At 36.9% G+C, this 18410-nt stretch overlaps 1 protein-coding gene across 1 annotated transcript; it reads left to right on the top strand.

Annotated features, from left to right (window-relative positions):
- The first annotated feature begins 11653 nt into the window (after positions 1–11653).
- On the top strand, positions 11654–14295 carry LOC138869169 (uncharacterized). The gene is made up of 5 exons (XM_070146766.1): positions 11654–12221; positions 12452–12639; positions 12734–13301; positions 13727–14016; positions 14125–14295. The coding sequence occupies exons 1-5, from the start codon at positions 11654–11656 to the stop codon at positions 14293–14295; spliced, it is 1785 nt and encodes a 594-aa protein (XP_070002867.1).
- Positions 14296–18410: the final 4115 nt, after the last annotated feature.

The raw sequence follows: 18410 nt of genomic DNA, 5'->3' as shown, positions 1-18410 counted from the left end.
TTTGTGTGTTTTTGACGCCGCGAGGAGGAGGGTCTCGTGGGTCTTTGACGATGGGGGCCTCCGTTTTTTTATCTGCTTCTTCTTCTTAAGAAGAAGAAGATAAACAGTACACGTTTTCTTTTTTTTTTTTTTTCTTTTTCAAAATTCTCAAAATCCCCCCCTTTTCAAATTCCCCTCGTCCGTGTTTCAATGCCCATAAAAATGAGCCCCACGCGTGGTGGGGTTCGAGGCATATGTCCCCCACGCGTGGTGGGGTTCCCCACGTGTCCTGGACACGGTTTATTATGGGCTAGGTCCGAAAATTAGGCCTAAAACCGGGTAGTTTAAACCCGAATATTATTCTTTTGCCCGGACCCGAGAAATAGGAACACGTTGCTTAACTAGTCCTATGTAAGCAAAATAACTACCAAAAATAAGACTAGTATTTAAACAAAACTATATATTTTTTTAAAAATATTTTTTAAAGATTTAAAATAGCTACAAAATATTAATGAAACTATTTTTTGTAATTTTCGTTTTTCTTAAATATTAAGATAAAATATGAAGTAATATTTTTTGTATTTTTCAAAGTTAAAAAAACTATTTTTGTAATTTTCGTTTTTTTTTTTTTTTTTTTTAATAAAGACAAAAATATGAAATAATATTTTTGTATTAAAATGACTTCAAAACATTAATAGAATTATATATATATTTTTTGTTAATTTTCGAATTTATATAAAGTACCAAAATAAAGTGCAATTTTTGATTTTTTTTCAAATTTATGAGGGATACATAGACTAAAATTTATACATATACTTTTTGTAATTTTTTTTCTTTTTGCAATGAAATAAAGTAAAAATAGTTAAAATAGCTATACTAGACCCAATTTCACATATTCACACTAAAAATGTGAAAATTCTCGGGGAGAGTCAAAAATCACGTGCTTACAGGGTCAAAAAACACGGCTAGTCGTTCTTTGTCGGAAAACTCTTCGTGTTTCCAGTCAAAGAGGGGCAGCTGTAAGCACGTGATTTTTGACCCTCCCCGAGAATTTTCACATTTTTAGTGTGAATATGTGAAATTGGGTCTAGTATAGCTATTTTAACTATTTTTACTTTATTTCGTTGCAAAAAGAAAAATTACAAAATATATATATGCAAAAAGAAAAATTACAAAAAAAAAGTATATATATAAATTTTAGTTTATGTATCCCTCATAAACTTGAAAAAATCAAAAATTGCACTTTATTTTGGTACTTTATATAAATTCGAAAATTAACAAAAAATATATATATAATTCTATTAATGTTTTGAAGTCATTTTAATACAAAAAAATATTATTTCATATTTTTGTCTTTATTAAAAAACGAAAATTACAAAAAAAATAGTTTTATTAATATTTTATAGTCGTTTTAACTTTGAAAAAATACAAAAATAGTACTTCATATTTTATCTTAATATTTACGAAAATTACAAAAATAGTTTTATTAATATTTTGTAGCTATTTAAAACCTTAAAAATATTTAAAAAAAGATATAGTTTTGTTAAATACTAGTCTTATTTTCGGTAGTTATTTTGCTTACATAGGACTAGTTAAGCAACGTGTTCCTATTTCTCGGGTCCGGGCAAAAGAATAATATTCGGGTTCAAACTACCCGGTTTTAGGCCTAATTTTCGGACCTAGCCCATAATAACCGTGTCCAGGACACGTGGGGAACCCACCACGCGTGGGGAACATATGCCTTGAACCCCACCACGCGTGGGCTCATTTTTCTGGGCAAACCATGTCAAATACACGGACTAACACATTTGACAAAGGGGGAATTTTGGACTTTTGGTCAGGAAAAAAAAGGAAAAAAAAAACGAAAAAGAAAAAGAGTATTGTTTCATCATCTTCTTCAAAAGGAAGAAGGGAAAAACCCTATTCCCTCCGTCACGACCACCTCCATCAACGGACCACCCCCTCCTCAACCCATCACCTTCCCCCACCGATCTCCACGTCCAAACACCAACCAAACAGACCCCAAACCATCGTCAACCTCCCAGCTGCCCAAACGACCCCATAACCCTCGCTGCTTCACTCGTCAAAAACCAGTCACGACCCAACGACGCCGGAACCACCACGTCCGAACCCACCTTGAGACCAGCACCGGACCAACACCCCTACTGCCCAAAACCACCACAAACGATCCCTTCCCTCCGTCGACCCCTTGTCGTGACCAAACAGGCCCGTCGCATCCCCGTCACCTCCACGCCATAACCATCACCCCAACCAGTCGGACCTCCCTTCCCCAACGCCTCAACACCACTGCCCACACCCCCTACTGTCCGAACGACCAAAAAACCAGCAGAACCACCCAAAACAACCACCACCTTTCACCGTCGTCACTGTTCACCCGTCCTCTCCTACTCACGACCACCATTAACATCCCTCCATAACCCTCAACCCTACTGTCAAAAACCATCAGCCCACGTCCACTCCTCCTAGCTCCATAAAAGCTGTCCGGACTCCCTCCATTGAATCCGACGACCACAGCTGTTGCTGCTGCGTCGTCACTACACGAACGACCCTCCATAACTGCTCCTTTCCTCACCTCCAACGACCCCTTTATGTTGCAGCTTCACGCAACAGTTGCCGCGTCGAAAAATACAGCAGCTGTTGCTACGTCGCTGCATTGCTGAGTAGCTCAGTCGTTGCTTCAGTCCGGTGAGGTTGTTTTGTTCGTCGAGGTTCGACGCGTCGAGTTTGTTCGTTGAAGTCGATGTTGAGGTTCAGTCCATGGCTCTATGCATTTCTGTTTATTCAGGTTAGTAAGCCTCAGATGTATTAGATAAGGAAATGTTACGTTAAATGTTCGAAGATGCAATATAGAAATTGGTATGATAATTTTCTGCTTATGTTTTCATCGTATGCATTTTTGCTCATTTTGCGTTATGTGATTCTTGTTTATTTGATGTCATGTAATTAAGTTTGACTAGTTGTTCTATGACACAAGTGTGACGTTAATTTGTTCGTCCTTTACTTCGCTTAGTTCATTCAAAAATTTTATTATTAGTACATGTTATTACTAATCCCGAAATACTCATTCGCTAAAACTCTTTTATTAAACTTCTAACAAGTTATGAGATTTTAGTTGTAAAGAAGCTGTAAGGTTTAGTATGGTTAAAAGCGTAAAAATGGCATCCCTTTAAAAATATAAAAAATAATAAAAAAAAATAAATAATAATAATAAAAAAAATAAAATGAGACGAGCCTCGCCGAATAAAAGGGACAAATTGCGGGGCCCTCACAAAATATATGTATTAAATACTTAGATTCCGGGATGGGTCGTTTAGCAAATTTCACGGCCCTACCCCAAAATAATAATGCGCTAGTTGCTTTAGGCGCGCCTTTAATAATGTTATCTCCCTAAACTCGGGTGCACATTTATGTGACCCAAATCCAAATCTCAACGGAGTCGAAATATGTCTCTAGTCACGGGCGCATTGATTGTGGCGTGGCCCGAGATGCATTTCCAGGACGTTGCAAATTCTTTAAAAAATAAGAATGAGATGAGCCTCGCCGAATAAAAATACAAATTGCGGGGCCCTCAGTAAATACTTGTTTAAAATTACTTAGAATTCAGGAGGGTCGTTTAGCGAATTTCGCGGCCTCCGCAAAATAATAACGCGATAGTCTCTTTAGGCGCGTGTTTAATAATTTACTTTCTTAAGCTCGGGTGTGCATTTCATGCGACCCAAATCCAAATCTCAAAACATCAAATAAAATGCGTTCCGGATTGTGGGTGCATTTCATGTGACGCAGTCCAAAGACGTGTTTTAAGCGATGTTCACATTCTTGTAAAAACAATAATAATAAAGCGGTTAAAAGTTAAAATTTGCACATAAGTTCATACTTGTATTTAAAATCAGATAAATAAGCCGAATATAACAGTTGAGCGACCGTGCTAGAACCACGGAACTCGGGAATGCCTAACACCTTCTCCCGGGTTAACAGAATTCCTTATCTAGATTTCTGGTACGCAGACTGTAATATAGAGTCATTCATTTCCTCGATTCGGGATTAAAATTGGTGACTTGGGACACCCTAAATCTCCCAAGTGGCGACTCTGAAATAATTAAACCAATCCCGTTTCGATTGTCCCTTAATTGGAAAAACTCCCTTGCGCCCCATCGGGCGCGGAAAAAGGAGGTGTGACAATGGTAATGAGAACAATAAGGATTCTCAAAATAATCCTTCACTTTGGGAAAGTTATATTTATCATTGATTTGACATGAGATTTTGTAAAGCACATATAGATGATTATGGTTCATTCATGATGTGAATGTGACAATATGTGATTTATGAATACATATTCATTTTTGGAAGAATATGAGCGTGTTAGTGGTATATACCACAGTCACCTCTAGAAGGAGGTTTGAGATGAAATAAGAAAATAATTTTATTATTATTGCATGAATGATCATTGATCACATACCCATTGTGATTATGCCAAAATATTATGGTAATGTGAGTATTACATGGCAAAAGTAATAGAAGCAACATATCTTGCCTATAATGATTTTGACCTTGACCATAACGGTATAACTTTCTCTTTAAAAGAGATATTCACCATATGGATGTTAATAAATATGTGGTAGTACCAAATTAATTGAGAGCTTTGAAAGAGCCAATTATTACTCTTTTAGAGGAATACAATTGATTATCAATAAGGTATTGCAATGTAGTAAGTCTCAAAGAAATTTAATTGAGTTTCTAAAGTATTCGCGAAAGCGGTTGGTTATATTGAGACTATAAATAACCAGAAGATTTAATATCTTCATATTACTACAACTATAGCGGGGTAATATGTATAGAAAAATTACCTGCTTTATTGCCTGATTTGTACTACACAAATACGAATATGGCAAAATTACATGACATATTAAAGTGGATGTTTATTGATATAAAAACCCATATCATAATAAACTTGAGAGTTTATTGATAATTGCACACGTCATGGTTTAAACATGAAGTTTACCAATATTGATAATTTATCCAGTTGGCATAATTGATTTAACTATGTTAATTTAAGTATGATGTGCAAAATTAAAAGAGAATTCACATGGACAAATATTAAAGAACTACAAAATTCTTTACAAATTCTCTTACATTGTTTGTTCTCATTAATTAATAGACCAACTAAAATTGGGATTAAATCCCATGAATGCTGGAAATTTCAAAGGTGAATATGGGCTCATTCACCTGCCATGTATACCACATAAGATACAGCTATGAGATGATTATATGTACAATTATTATTAACCCGCAGCCTAGTGTTTGCGAGATAACTTGCTCAATAATTTAATTTAGAGCATATTCCAGATTTTTTATTCAAGATAGTTCATCTTGATAAGTTGGTTTACATCACAGTTGATTTAACGAAATAATTTATTGAGTGCCTCCACTTAATAGTTAAATTGTTGCTAATGAGAACAAAATTATCTATATCAGCTTGATATACGAAAGTATATTTCATTCTCTCCTCATAAGTTGTTTAGGGTCAGGAACCAAATAATTTCATCTTATTATTATTATTGATGTGCGGTATATATTTTTATTAACACCATAATGCACAAAGATGGGTTCCCAAAATTGAGGAAGAAAGTTAGTTTTTCTAACACGAGGGGGAGACAAGATAAACAGTTGAGAAAAAGTTACATGTAATGAATTATCATTTCTACATCTAGATCCTCGAATAAGATAATATGAACCTGGAGTTCATAAAAAGATAATTCATTTGCAATATATTGCAAAGCATGCCAGACGCATTTGCTGACCCAAAGAGAGTAATTATATTCTCATTGCAAATGCTCCTATTAAGTCCTAGAAGGACAAAGTCTATGGTACGCTTAAAGCATATAAAAAAATTAGTTTCAAATAAAGATGAGCAAATGATCAAAATGATCATAATAAAGGAGGCAAGTGATCTAGAAGATCACATGACATAATAATTCATAAAATCTCATGAGAGATTCAGGTACCTGAAAATATGAATGAAGAGATCTTTATGTTATGTCTTTATGAAAAAATATTGGAACTGATATAAAATATTCGTTGACGACATCTATCATAGCGCTAAGTATAAAAGATCTTAAGTCTGTCGAATACAGACATAAAAATATTAGCCAAATAGAAGAGACACAATTCAAATAGAATTGGTTTCATATGAAAGACATCTAGTTTTGGACATATAGTTCAAACACTTAAAAGTATAAGGTCAATGATATGTGCAATCAGTTTTCGATAGCTTATTTGTCTAGCATGACATGAAAACTTGATATGTATCTAATTAAAGCCTATTATATGACTTAACTTATATGACAATCCTTGAAGGATTTAAATCGCTTAAAGCATACACAACTCTTAGTCCTGAAGTACCATATCCTAAGTGCAATTTGTGCACAAATGTATCTTTCTATAACTATAAGTATGATAATATGATAGCAAGAGTTTTTTCTCTTATGTGAAGATATTGAAATGACGATTCCAGCAAGATCATATGAAGACAATACATCTATCAAGAATGATGATTTGAAGGTGAAACATATTCGTTCAAGTTAATATGGCTGATTTGTTTATCAAATCTATACCAACAATTTTTTGAAGATGGTGCACAAGGTTGGAATGCAAAGACTCAAATATCTGAATTGATGTTCTCATCAGGGGGAGTTAATACGCGTTGTACTCTTTCTCCTCTACAAGGTTTTGTCCCACTAGATTTTTCTTGCAAGATTTTTAACGAGGCAACCAAAAGGTATATTGTTAGATATGTGTACTCTTTTTCGTTCTCTAGAATTTTTTTCCCATGGCGTTTTATTTTAGTTAAGGTTTTAACGAGACACATTATTTGTTGAATAGACATTCAAAGCAGAATGTTATAAATAAAATTGTATTTATGGTGAATGTCTATATTTTAGAGAGATTTCAGGGATTTTACTTTTTTGCTAAGTCACTCTTTCCCTATAAATAGAGAGATCCTATTTTATTGTAAAGCAATAAAAATTCTCTCTTTATCTATTTTTCTCTGCAATGGTCTTCTTCTTCTTTTATTGTTTCATGACAGACATCACATTATTAATTTATCACTATTGATTAATATAATTAATTACCCGGTGTCAATAACCCTATACACAAAACTTGTGTAGTCTACGGAGCAAAGTTGAGCAAGGCGGCTAACCTAATTATTTTAATTGCATATTGCCATTCAATTAATATCATATTTAAACTAGTGAAGTGAAGAAAAGAATATATGCGGAACTTCATTATTTAAAAACCTTTTCTTTTTAGAGAAAATTATATTTAAATGCAAGTAGCAACAAATCTAGGACTGTTTGAGGTTCTCAATTGGCTGCAAACTGCAACAGCCAAAAATGGACAGACACATCAGAGTCAGGCTGGACAACTTTGACCACACTCTATATATGGAAGGAGCTTAATAAGTTTTGTGGTTAGGACCACTAAAGGGGTATAGTGCAGTGGACGGGATTGCTATTTTCTTAACCAGAAGTCTTGAGTTCGAGCCCTGGGTATGAAAAAGTTTTTGATAGGAAGCGTTTTCCCTCGAATGGGACCCTACGCAGCGCAAATCCAAATATAATTGGGTTCCAATGCGAGTACCGAACACCGGTGGGAAACCCCAAAAAGAAAAAGTTTTGCGGTTAGGACCACCAGTTCCCCTCTTAAAAAGGTTGTATGTACAAGTAGTACTTTTATTTCTTCAATTTGTATAAAAATTAATAAGTGGGTCCCACTTGAAAAGACAAAAAAAAAATAAAAATTAGAGGACATGAATGATCAATTTCAAGAGATGGAATTGTTTATTGTGTGTTAGAGGTACAAAAAAGCTTCTTATTTGGTACAAGAATAGTACAAAAATGTTGACATCTTATAATTATCCACATGATAAGGATAATTGCTTATCATAATTACATGATTAGTTGGTACTAAGTACGTATTTTAATAATCAATAATTTTCAAAGTTTTAAAAAGGGAAAATGATGTGGATCAAGGAAAGGTTCAACGGTATAAAGAGAATATTGGACTTCTAGAGGTTTAAGATAGACCAACAATTAAATTAAGCAAAAAACTAATAGATTTTTCTTCTTCATAAATATCCACCTTCTACAAGTGGATTTAGGTGGCGTCAGACTAATTTATTTATGAAGAAAAGATATACTAGTATAATTACATGAAAGAAGGGATATCTCATTCTATGTAATCGGTAAGAACTTTTATTTTTTGTGGATTTAAAGTTTTGAAAAACTTCTTGTTCTTTTTAATTAAATTAAACTTTGTTTCACCAATGACTTTGCAACCAATATATTGGGCTAGTTTTATTATTACAATAATAAAAACAACAAATTTAGCATAATCTCATAAAATATGCGTCTATCGTATTCCCACCTTATGAAGGTAAATAAGCTTTTTTTGTTAGACGCCGGCTCAAGGGCTAAATTAATATTCGATCACAACTAATGTTTAACGCTTATATGAATAATATAAATATGATTAGTTCAATCAAAAATTTCAGCTGATTATCTAATTAAAAAAAAGAGAGTACATGAGAGAGATTTCCTAGTCCGATAAGATTCTTTTTTTGAAAATTTTTGGTGCTTGTAAAATTGACTATGCTTCCCCTATGACTTTGCTACAATTATATTTTGTTAGTTTATTATTTTAGCTGATCAACTTTTGTAACTATTACGCATATAATATTTATTTGATTGTTTCTAGACAAATTCTAATACTGAAAAAAAGCCTACAAATAAGCAAAGTTTTATATTGAGCCAGCCAGAAACACTACATTTTTTTCGAACAAGTCTTTTTCACACCCATGAGGATTTTTTATAGATAGATAATTATTGATTGAAGTCATATCAAGGAAAGAATCGGCTTTCTCAACCCAAAAAAGTAGTTCCTAATAATAATGCTGAGCTTTTGTTGAATAGACAGAACGCCATAAAATCTAGGTCCAAAAAATCTTATGAACCTAAATGTAAAATAATTCTAGTTTGTATGCAAAATAATACTGATTTAACTTGTAAAATTCGTTTATTGAGAAGCAGATAAAGACCTTGATTAGGTTGTCAATACCCCCATTTATCGTGTATCTCGTCTTGACAATAACAATATGGATCTAAACTATACCCTTTTTTTTTATTTGGTCCATCTAAAAGTTTATAAATCTCATAAAATAAAGTAAAATTGTTAAGACGAGACAGAAAGACGTCTCATGATTCTCCGGTGAAAACATGATAAAACGTGAAAAAGTGAGTGTAAATATTAAAAAGCAAAAGATACGAGAAAGGCAAACTTAGATGGCATTAATGAACCACCAAGGAAGTGGTGGAACGAATGAGTTGCTCTTACCTTAACTAGAAGTTTCGAGTTCGAGCTTTGAGTATGGAAAAAAAATTGGTAGAGAGTACTGCCTCGAATGTGGTCCTACGCAACACGAATACGGATATAATCAGACTCCGATACAAATACTGGTTACCGAATGGGAACCAATAAAAGATGGCATTAATGAAACTTTTCTAGAAAGCTTTAAATAAAGAAATTGTCCATTAACACCCAAAATTGTAAGTACCGTTTCAGATTTTGAGCCCCGAGTATGTCATCGTTTTTATAAAAAAAATACTTTACCATTATTGGAGCTTCCAAAATTAGTTAGGCACAAACAGGTTACGAATATAAAGTGAAAAATAAAAAAGAAAATAAAGAAAGAAAATGTCCGTTCTCCATGCATAGGACCATTATATGATAAATAGGGTAGGGTGTTAGGTATTTTCGCATGCCTACGAATTGCAGTTTGGTCCATAAAAAAAAATCATCATAAATTGGGACTTGCATTGTTTCACATTGAGAAGCTAGCTGGCAAGAAGCAGAACAACCTTAAAATCATAAGGAAGAAGTTCACCTTTTTAATGTTGGATCCTTAGTCCTTTCCCCAACCACTAAACCTACCCCGACTACACCCCCCCAAACCCCCTACTCCCATAGAAAAAGAAAGTGAAAGCAAAATAACGATACATGTGGATCATAATGAAGTCTTTTGCCCTTTCTCCACCATCAAAAGGCAACTAATGAATAAGTTATGTTTTATTTTATTTTTCTCTAGGGAGGCTTTTTTTTTCCTGTTGTTTTTTTTTGGGGGGGGGGGGGTTGATGGACCAAGTGTATTCCAGCCAATTGTGATGTGACGAATAGACTAATTAACAATAAAAGCCAAATGAACCCACAAAGAGATGGAGTAAAAATTAGACAAAGATAAATGGCGCAAAGATGATTATGTTAAAAATCCCTTTATTATTGCGACAAGAATATGGTAAAGTATCGAGCAGAGGCGAATTCAGCCTTTAAACTCTATGGGTAACTTATAAGATTTTAATATTGAATCAATTATATTTTTAAAGTTATGGATTCATATATACTATTTTTGTAATTTTAACGAATTTTTACATATAAATTGTTACTCCGCGTCGAAAGTTATAGGTTCAATTAAACCTGTTAACAACTCACTAGATCCGCCCCTAGTAGACATTATATTCATAAAACTTACCAAAGCGTCGAGTCATCGCACTTCTAATTTAAACTCTCAACTAATTAGACCACATGCACGTGCGTATGTACGTGTGTGACACTTGTATTTTGCGTCAATCAGTATGAAATATATGCAAAAAAATTAAACTGTTGCATACGCTGAGGTTTAGTGTGTTCTGAACATTTAAAGATGATGAATTTAGTTGAATTAGTTATATAATATTTATAATTATAAATATTTTATTATATGACATATAAATATGTTATACTATTGTATCTTGCCTAATATCTCTTTAGCATACAAGTAACACAAATTTGGACTACAAATTTGACCAATGACACTAATAACTTATTTGGTCAAGCTTCTAAAATCAACTTAATTTGAAAGGTGTTTTTCTCAAAAATGCTTTTCAAAAAAGTACTTTTGATGAGAAACAATTTGTGTTTGGCTCATTAACCTAAAAAATACTTTTGAGCAGTAATTAGAACCTATTTGTTTATATATATATTTTTTCCACCCGAGGCACATGTTGCCGCCCTGCACTTTAGGAGACCCTCGCACAGTTCTTGAGCATGTTCAGTACCTTAGCTCAAGCGGGGTTGATTCCACTTGCAACATCCACATCTCAGGCTAGCGGAGGAGCTTAGAATCCCGTTGCCCGTACCCTAGAGCAGCAAGTCCTTGTTGACCAGTCCTCAGAGGTTATTATAGTGCAGCCGGTTGTTCTAGTTCATCCTGAGGTTAGTGAAGCGGCATTTGAGGAGTAGTAGCTTAGACTTGAGAGGTACAAAAAGTACCATCGTCCTACCTTCAATGGCCTAGCTACAAAGGATGTACATGTTTTTTTAAGAGAAATGTCACTGTAGTCTCCATACCATGGGTATTGTGAAGACGAGCAGGGTTGCTTTTACTACATTCCAGATGTCGGGACCAGCATATTAGTGGTGGCGGGCTTACAAAGAGAGTAGCCCAACCGATGCAGCTTCACTCATATGGGCTCAGTTATCAAAGATGTTCTTGATAGAGTTTGTTCCCCAGATCTATCAGGATGCATGGCGCGCAGAGTTTGAGCAGCTGCACTAGAGTAATATGACAGTGTTAGAGTATACTGTCATATTCAGTGAGCTGTCCGAACATGCACCTACCTTGGTTTCCACAGTCAAAGAGCGAGTCTGTCAATTTATCGAGGGGTTCAACTATGGTATTAGATTCAACATGGATCGAGAGTTGGAGACAGATACCCCATATCAACATGTGGTAGAGATCACACAGAGATTGGAGTGTATGCGGGGCCGTAAGAGAGAGGATAGAGAGGCCAAGAAGCCTCGAGATTCTACCGGATATAGTAGTGCTCGTGCCCCAGTTGCAGCTCCTTATGGCCGGGGCTATGTGATCCATCCAGTCCATTCAACATTTCGAGCTTCTAGTGGTACTCCAACTACTTCCAGGTCTCAGGTTGCCCATTATGCATCGCCACTATCTAGTGCACCTCTTACAAGGGGTGCTTTCAGCGATCAGTCCAGCCGACCAGGCCCGAGCCAGTTTCGGCAGACACACCCACCAAGAGCTAGTTTTGAGTGTGGTGATACCCTTCATAAGTTGAGGGACTGCCCCAGACTCAAGAAGGGTGCACCTCTTCTGACTATTCAGGCTCTACGTATTCCATAGGGTCCCCCAGACTTCTTAGGTCGTGGTTACTACTCCAGTTGCCACTCCACCTGCACAGCCAGCTAGGGGTGGAGGTCAGGCGGGTAGAGGTCGCCCAAAAGGGGGAGGCCAAGCCAGGTGTTATACTTTTCTCGGTAAGAAGGAGGCAGTTGCATTAGATAGTTATCACAAGTATTGTTTCAGTTTGTCATAGTGATGTATCTGTCTTATTTGATCCAGGCTCCACTTACTCATATGTATCATTTTACCTTGCTCCATATTTGGGTATATCTCATAATTCTTTGAGTTCTCCAGTTTATGTGTCCATGCTTGTGGGAGATTCTATTGATGTTGACCGTGTGTATCGGTCGTGTTTAGTTGTTATTGGTGGTTTTGAGTCTAGAGTTGATTTATTATTACTCAGTATGGTAGACTTTGATGTTATCTTGGGCATGGACTGGTTGTCTCCCTATCATGCCATTCTTGATTGTTACAACAAGATGGTGACTTTGGCTATACCAGGTTTACCGTGGTTGGAGTGGAGGTGTACAGGATTACGTTCCTAGCAGGATTGTGTCATTCCTTAAGTCTCAACGGATGGTTGAGAAGGGGTGTGATGCCTACCTAGCCTTTGTGAGAGATGTCGCTATTGATACTCCTACCATTGTGTCCGTTCCAATATTGAGAGACTATCCAGATGTATTTCCAGCAAATCTTCCAAGTATGCCGCCTGATAAAGATATCAATTTTGGTATTGACTTATTGCTGGGAACTCAGCCCATTTCTATTCCACCATATCATGTGGCCCCAGCGGAGTTGAAGGAGTTAAAGGAGGATTTTCAAGTGTTGCTTGATAAGGGTTTCATTCAACCAAGTATATTACCTTGGGTTGCTCCAGTTCTGTTTGTGAAGAAAAATGATGGTTCTATGCACATATGTATTGATTATCGGCAGTTGAACAAGGTTACAGTGAAGAACAAGTACCCATTCCCATGCATTGATGCCTTATTTTATCAGCTACAGGGTGCCAGAGTGTTCTCAAAGATTGATTTGCGATCAGGATATCATCAACTGAAGATTCGGGATTCAAGTATTTCGAAGACTGCTTTTAGGACTTGATATGGTTACTATGAGTTCCTTGTGATCTCATTTGGGTTGACCAACGCCCCAGCAGAATTTATGCACCTGATGAACAATATATTTAAGCCATATCATGATTCTTTCGCCATTGTTCTTATTGACGACATCTTGGTGTACTTCCTCAGTCGGGATGATCATGAGCAATATTTGAGAATTGTGCTCCAGACCTTGAAAGAAAAGAAGTTATATGCAAAATTCTCATAGTGTGAATTCTGCCTTGATTCAATGGCATTTTTGGGTTATGTAGTGTCGAGTGAGGGGATCAAAGTAGATCTAAAGAAAATTGAAGTAGTGCATAGTTGGACAAGACCGTCTTCAGCTACTGAGATCCGGGGTTTTCTTAGTTTGGCCAGGTATTATTGCCGTTTTGTATAGGTTTTCTCATACATTATGGCACCTATAACCAGATTGACCTAGAAGGTGCTCCTTTCAAATGGTTTGAGGAGTGTAAGGAGAGCTTTCAAAAGTTCAAGACTTCCTTGGCTATAACCTTAGTGTTGGTATTGCCAACGGGTTCGGGGTCTTACACTGTGTATTGTGAAGTGTCACATGTTGGAATTGGCATGCTATTAATGCAAGATGGTAGGGTGATTGCTTACGCGTCTCGGAAGTTGAAGGTCCATGAGAAGAACTATTTGGTCCACGACTTGGAGTTGGCAGCTATTGTTCATGCCTAGAAGGTTTGACGGCTCTATTTGTATGGTGTCCCTTGTACCAACCACCGAAGTCTACAACATCTGTTTAAACAAAAAGATCTTAACTTGTGGTAGCAGAGATGGTTAGAGTTGCTTAAAGACTATGATATCACCATTCTGTATCATCCCGGAAAAGCCAATGTGGTGGACGATGCCTTGAGTCGAAAGGCGGAGAGCTTGGGTAGTTTAGCATATCTACCGGCAGCTGAGAGGCCATTAGCATTGGATGTTCAAGCCTTGGCCAACTAGTTTGTTAGATTGGATGATTCGGAGCTCAGTCGAGTTCTTGCTTGCATGGTTTCTCGATCTTTTTTATATGATCACATTAGAGGGCGTCAATATGCCAACCCCTATTTGCATGTCCTTAAGGACACGATATAGCACATCGATGCCAAGGAGGTTTCTATCAGGGATGACGGTATGTTGAGGATGCATGCCCGATTTTATATGCCCAATGTGGATGAGCTATGCGAGTTGATTTTTTAGGAAGCTCACAGTTCATGGTACTCCATTCATTCGGGTATCGCTAAGATGTATTAGGTTTTTAGGCGCTACCACTAGTGGAGGAGAATGAATAAAGACATAGTGGAGTATGAAGCTCGGTGCCTAAATTGTCGGCAGGTGAAGTATGAGCATCAGTGACCGGCGGTTTGCTTTAAAGACTCAAGATTCCAGAGTGGAAATGGGAGCGTGTTACCATGGACTTCGTTGTTGGGCTCCCAGGGACTCAGAAGAAATTTGACGCTGTATGGGTGATTGTGGATAGGTTGACCAAGTCGTCTCATTTCATTCCAGTGGTGACTACCTATTCTTCAAAGCGGCTAGCTCAGATCTATATCCGCAGGATTGTCCGACTTCATGGCATACCGGTATCCATTATCTCTGACTGGGACACGCAGTTTACATCGCACTTCTGGAGAGCCATACAATATGAGTTAGGCACATGGGTTGAGTTGAGTACATTATTTCACCCCCATACGGACGGACAACCAGAGCGCACCATTTAGATATTGGAGGATATGCTTTGTGCATGTGTCATGGATTTAGGGCTCTTGGGATCAGTTCTTACCACTTGCAGAGTTTTCATACAACAACTACCAATCGAGTATTCAGATGGCTCCTTTTGAGGCCCTATATGGGAGACAGTATCGTTTCCCAGTTGGTTGGTTTGAGTTGGTAGAGGCTAAGTTATTAGGCATGGGTTTTGTTCGATATGACTTGAAGAAGGTCAAGTTGATCCAAGATCGGCTCGTACAACCCAATCTAGGCAGAAGAGTTTATACGAATTGGAAGGTATGATGTTGCATTTATGGTTGGAGAGCGAGTTTTGCTTTGGGTTTCACCCATGAAGGGTGTGATGAGTTTCGGAAAGAAGGGAAAGTTGAGCCCTAGGTTTATCGGCGCTTTTGAGATCCTTGAGAGGGTAGGAGAGGTGGCCTACAAGCTTGCATTGCCACCTAGTCTATCTACAGTTCATTCGGTGTTCCATGCTCCGGAAGTACACAATGTTCCATCCCATGTTTTAGATTTCAGCTCAGTCTAATTGGACAAGGATTTGTCTTATGTTGAGGATCCGTTGGCCATCTTGGACAGGCAGGTCCAAAAGTTGAGGTCAAAGAATATTGCTTCAGTGAAGGTTCAGTGGAGGGGTCAACCAGTCGAGGAGGCGAGTTGGGAGACCGAGCATGATATTCTTAGCCGTTATACTCATCTTTTCATCACTTCAGGTATGTCTATATACTCATTCGAGGATGAATGTTTGTTTTAAGAAGCTTAAGTTGAAAGAGTTGACCGAAGTTTGACTTTTGTATAGACGGCTCTGGAATGAACTTTTGATGGTTCCGATAGCTTCGTATGGTAATTTTGGACTTAGGCGTATGTCCGGATATTTATTTGGAACTCCATAGGTCGTTTTGGCTTAAATTGGCGAAAGTTAGAAAGTTGAGGCTTAGAAGATTGAGAAGTTTGATCGAGAGTTGACTTTATTGATATCGGTCTGGATTTCGGTTACCAAATTTTGAATAGGCCAATTTTTTTATTTGTGACTTGTGTGCAAAATTTGAGATCATTTGGAGTTGGTTTGGTATGATTCGGCATTAGTTTTAGAAGTTAGAAGTTCATAAACTCATTAGGCTTGAATTGGAGCGCGATTCTTGATTTCGGTGTTGTTTGATGTAATTTGAGGCTTCGACTAAGTTCATATCGTGTATAGGACTTGTTGGTATGTTCAAAAGGGGTCTCGGGGTCCCCATGTGTGTTTCGAATTGAGTTCGGGCCATTTGTTCTTATATTGAGATTGCTGGTTTTCTGTGTTTTGGTTTCCTTCACTGCCGTCGCGAAGGTCCAGACGCGATCGCATATGGACCTTGATAGAAGATGGGCAATTTCTCTTTGCAATCACATAAATGAGGACGCATTTGCGGAAGGTTGGGATGTTGTGCACTGCGATCGCGTAGAAAGATGGAGAGACTGTGATGAGGCACACGTTGTTCATCGCGTTCGCGTGGAGTAGTCTGTGATCGCGTAGCCTTGGGATGTCCTGCCATCTCATTCGCGTCTGTTGTCACGTGATCGCATAGTGTCTTTTGTAAACTGAGAGGATTTGTTCTCCGTCGCGAGTGATTGTCCGCCATCGCGTAAGGTAATAACTTGGCAGCAGATATTTAATTTCCAAATCAAGGGTTTGGTTCCATTTTTCATTTTTTGAGCTAGAGGCCTCGGTTTTGGGCAATGTTTGAAGAGATTTTAGAGGAGTTGATTGAGGTAAGTGATTTTTACTCAGATTTGATTATTATACATGAATCCATCATTGTTATTACCATTTAATTAGTTTTTTGGGTTGAAAAAATCGAGAAAATTTGTTAAAACTTCATAAGCTATATTTTGAGGATTCTAAAGGCGATTTGAGGTCGAGAATTGAATAATTTTAGTATGGTTGGACTCATTATTGAATGGATGTTCATATTTGTAAGTTTGGTCAGGTTTCGAGACACGAGCCTGGGGTTGCCTTTATGAGTTGACTTTTTGATTTTCTTTAAAGATTGCAACTTTATTATCCAGAATAGTTTTCTATGGTTTGCATTTATAGTATAAGGTTATTTTGGATAGATTCGGGCCGTTCGGAGTTGGATATTCACTGAAAAGACTTATTAGTGGATTGAGTTAGCGTGTTTGAGGTAACTATCTTGACTAACTTTGTGTGAGAGAATTACCCTTTAGGATTAGAGTTGTTTTATGTCATTTGTGGTACGTGAGAGCCGTGTACGTAAGGTGACGAGTGAATACACTTGTTGTATGTGGTAGTTGACAGGTTTATGCTATGCAAATTCTTTCCATGCCTTTAATCAAATTATCATAACATGTTATATCTATCATCGTTATTGTATCCTTACATGCTTTATTTGAAATTTTTAATACTTGTCCCAACTCTTACTTTTTATTTTCCCCCTCATGTCTACTTGAAGTTACTATTTCTTTATTGCCTTGTTAATTATTCAACTATAAAGTTACCTTACTTGACGTTGTTATTTCTTGGAATATCTTATTGTTGAGGAACTTGTAAAAGCCGTGATCACATTGAGGCAAAGTTGTAAATTGTTGAAATACTATTCTTGTTGAGCTATTCACTTTTAGTTGCTATTGTTGAGACTCTTGTATACATTGTGGTTGAGCCATGGGCTACTTATTGTGGAAAAAATGAAATTGTTGATTCTTTTGGCAAGTTATGGTATTTGAGCACCTGAAGTGCGAGTTGTGATATGTTGTGATATTGATACACATGCAGTGGTATAAGGATAGGGGTTGATACGCATGCAGTGAGATAAAGTGGGCTTGATACGCGTGTTGCTAGTAGGGGAACCACTTGAAGCCACGCGGTATGATAAGGTGGGCTAAAACGCGGGTAGCTATTTTGGGAAAAATAATTTTCAAAACTAAATGTTATGCTCCCGCAGTAATACAAGGAAAAATTGTGATTGTGAAATAAGATTACGAGGCGGTACCTCATTTGTGATTCTTGATGTTATCTCTCATTTACCTCACTTGTATTTGTCCGTATTGTTTCCGTGATGTTCTTATTATGTGTTCCTTCCTTGTTACATTTACTGCTTTAAATTCAGTTGCAATATATATCTTGTTGTATTTCCTTATTGCCTCTTTTACCCTTATTTACATTATTAAACTGAATTATACATGTTCAATTTCTTATTTTTATCCTAGTAAGTTTCTTGACCTGGCCTCGTCACTACTCTATCGAGGTTAGGCTTGGTGCTTACTAGGTACCATTGTGGTGTACTCATACTATACTTCTGCATATCTTTTTGTGTTGATCCAGGTACCTCATACCAGTCTAGGCATCAGTGAGT

Source organism: Nicotiana sylvestris, chromosome 5 (genome assembly GCF_000393655.2).
Source record: "Nicotiana sylvestris chromosome 5, ASM39365v2, whole genome shotgun sequence".
In the NCBI taxonomy this organism is placed as follows: Eukaryota; Viridiplantae; Streptophyta; class Magnoliopsida; order Solanales; family Solanaceae; genus Nicotiana; species Nicotiana sylvestris.
This window is presented reverse-complemented; position numbering and strand designations above follow the sequence as displayed.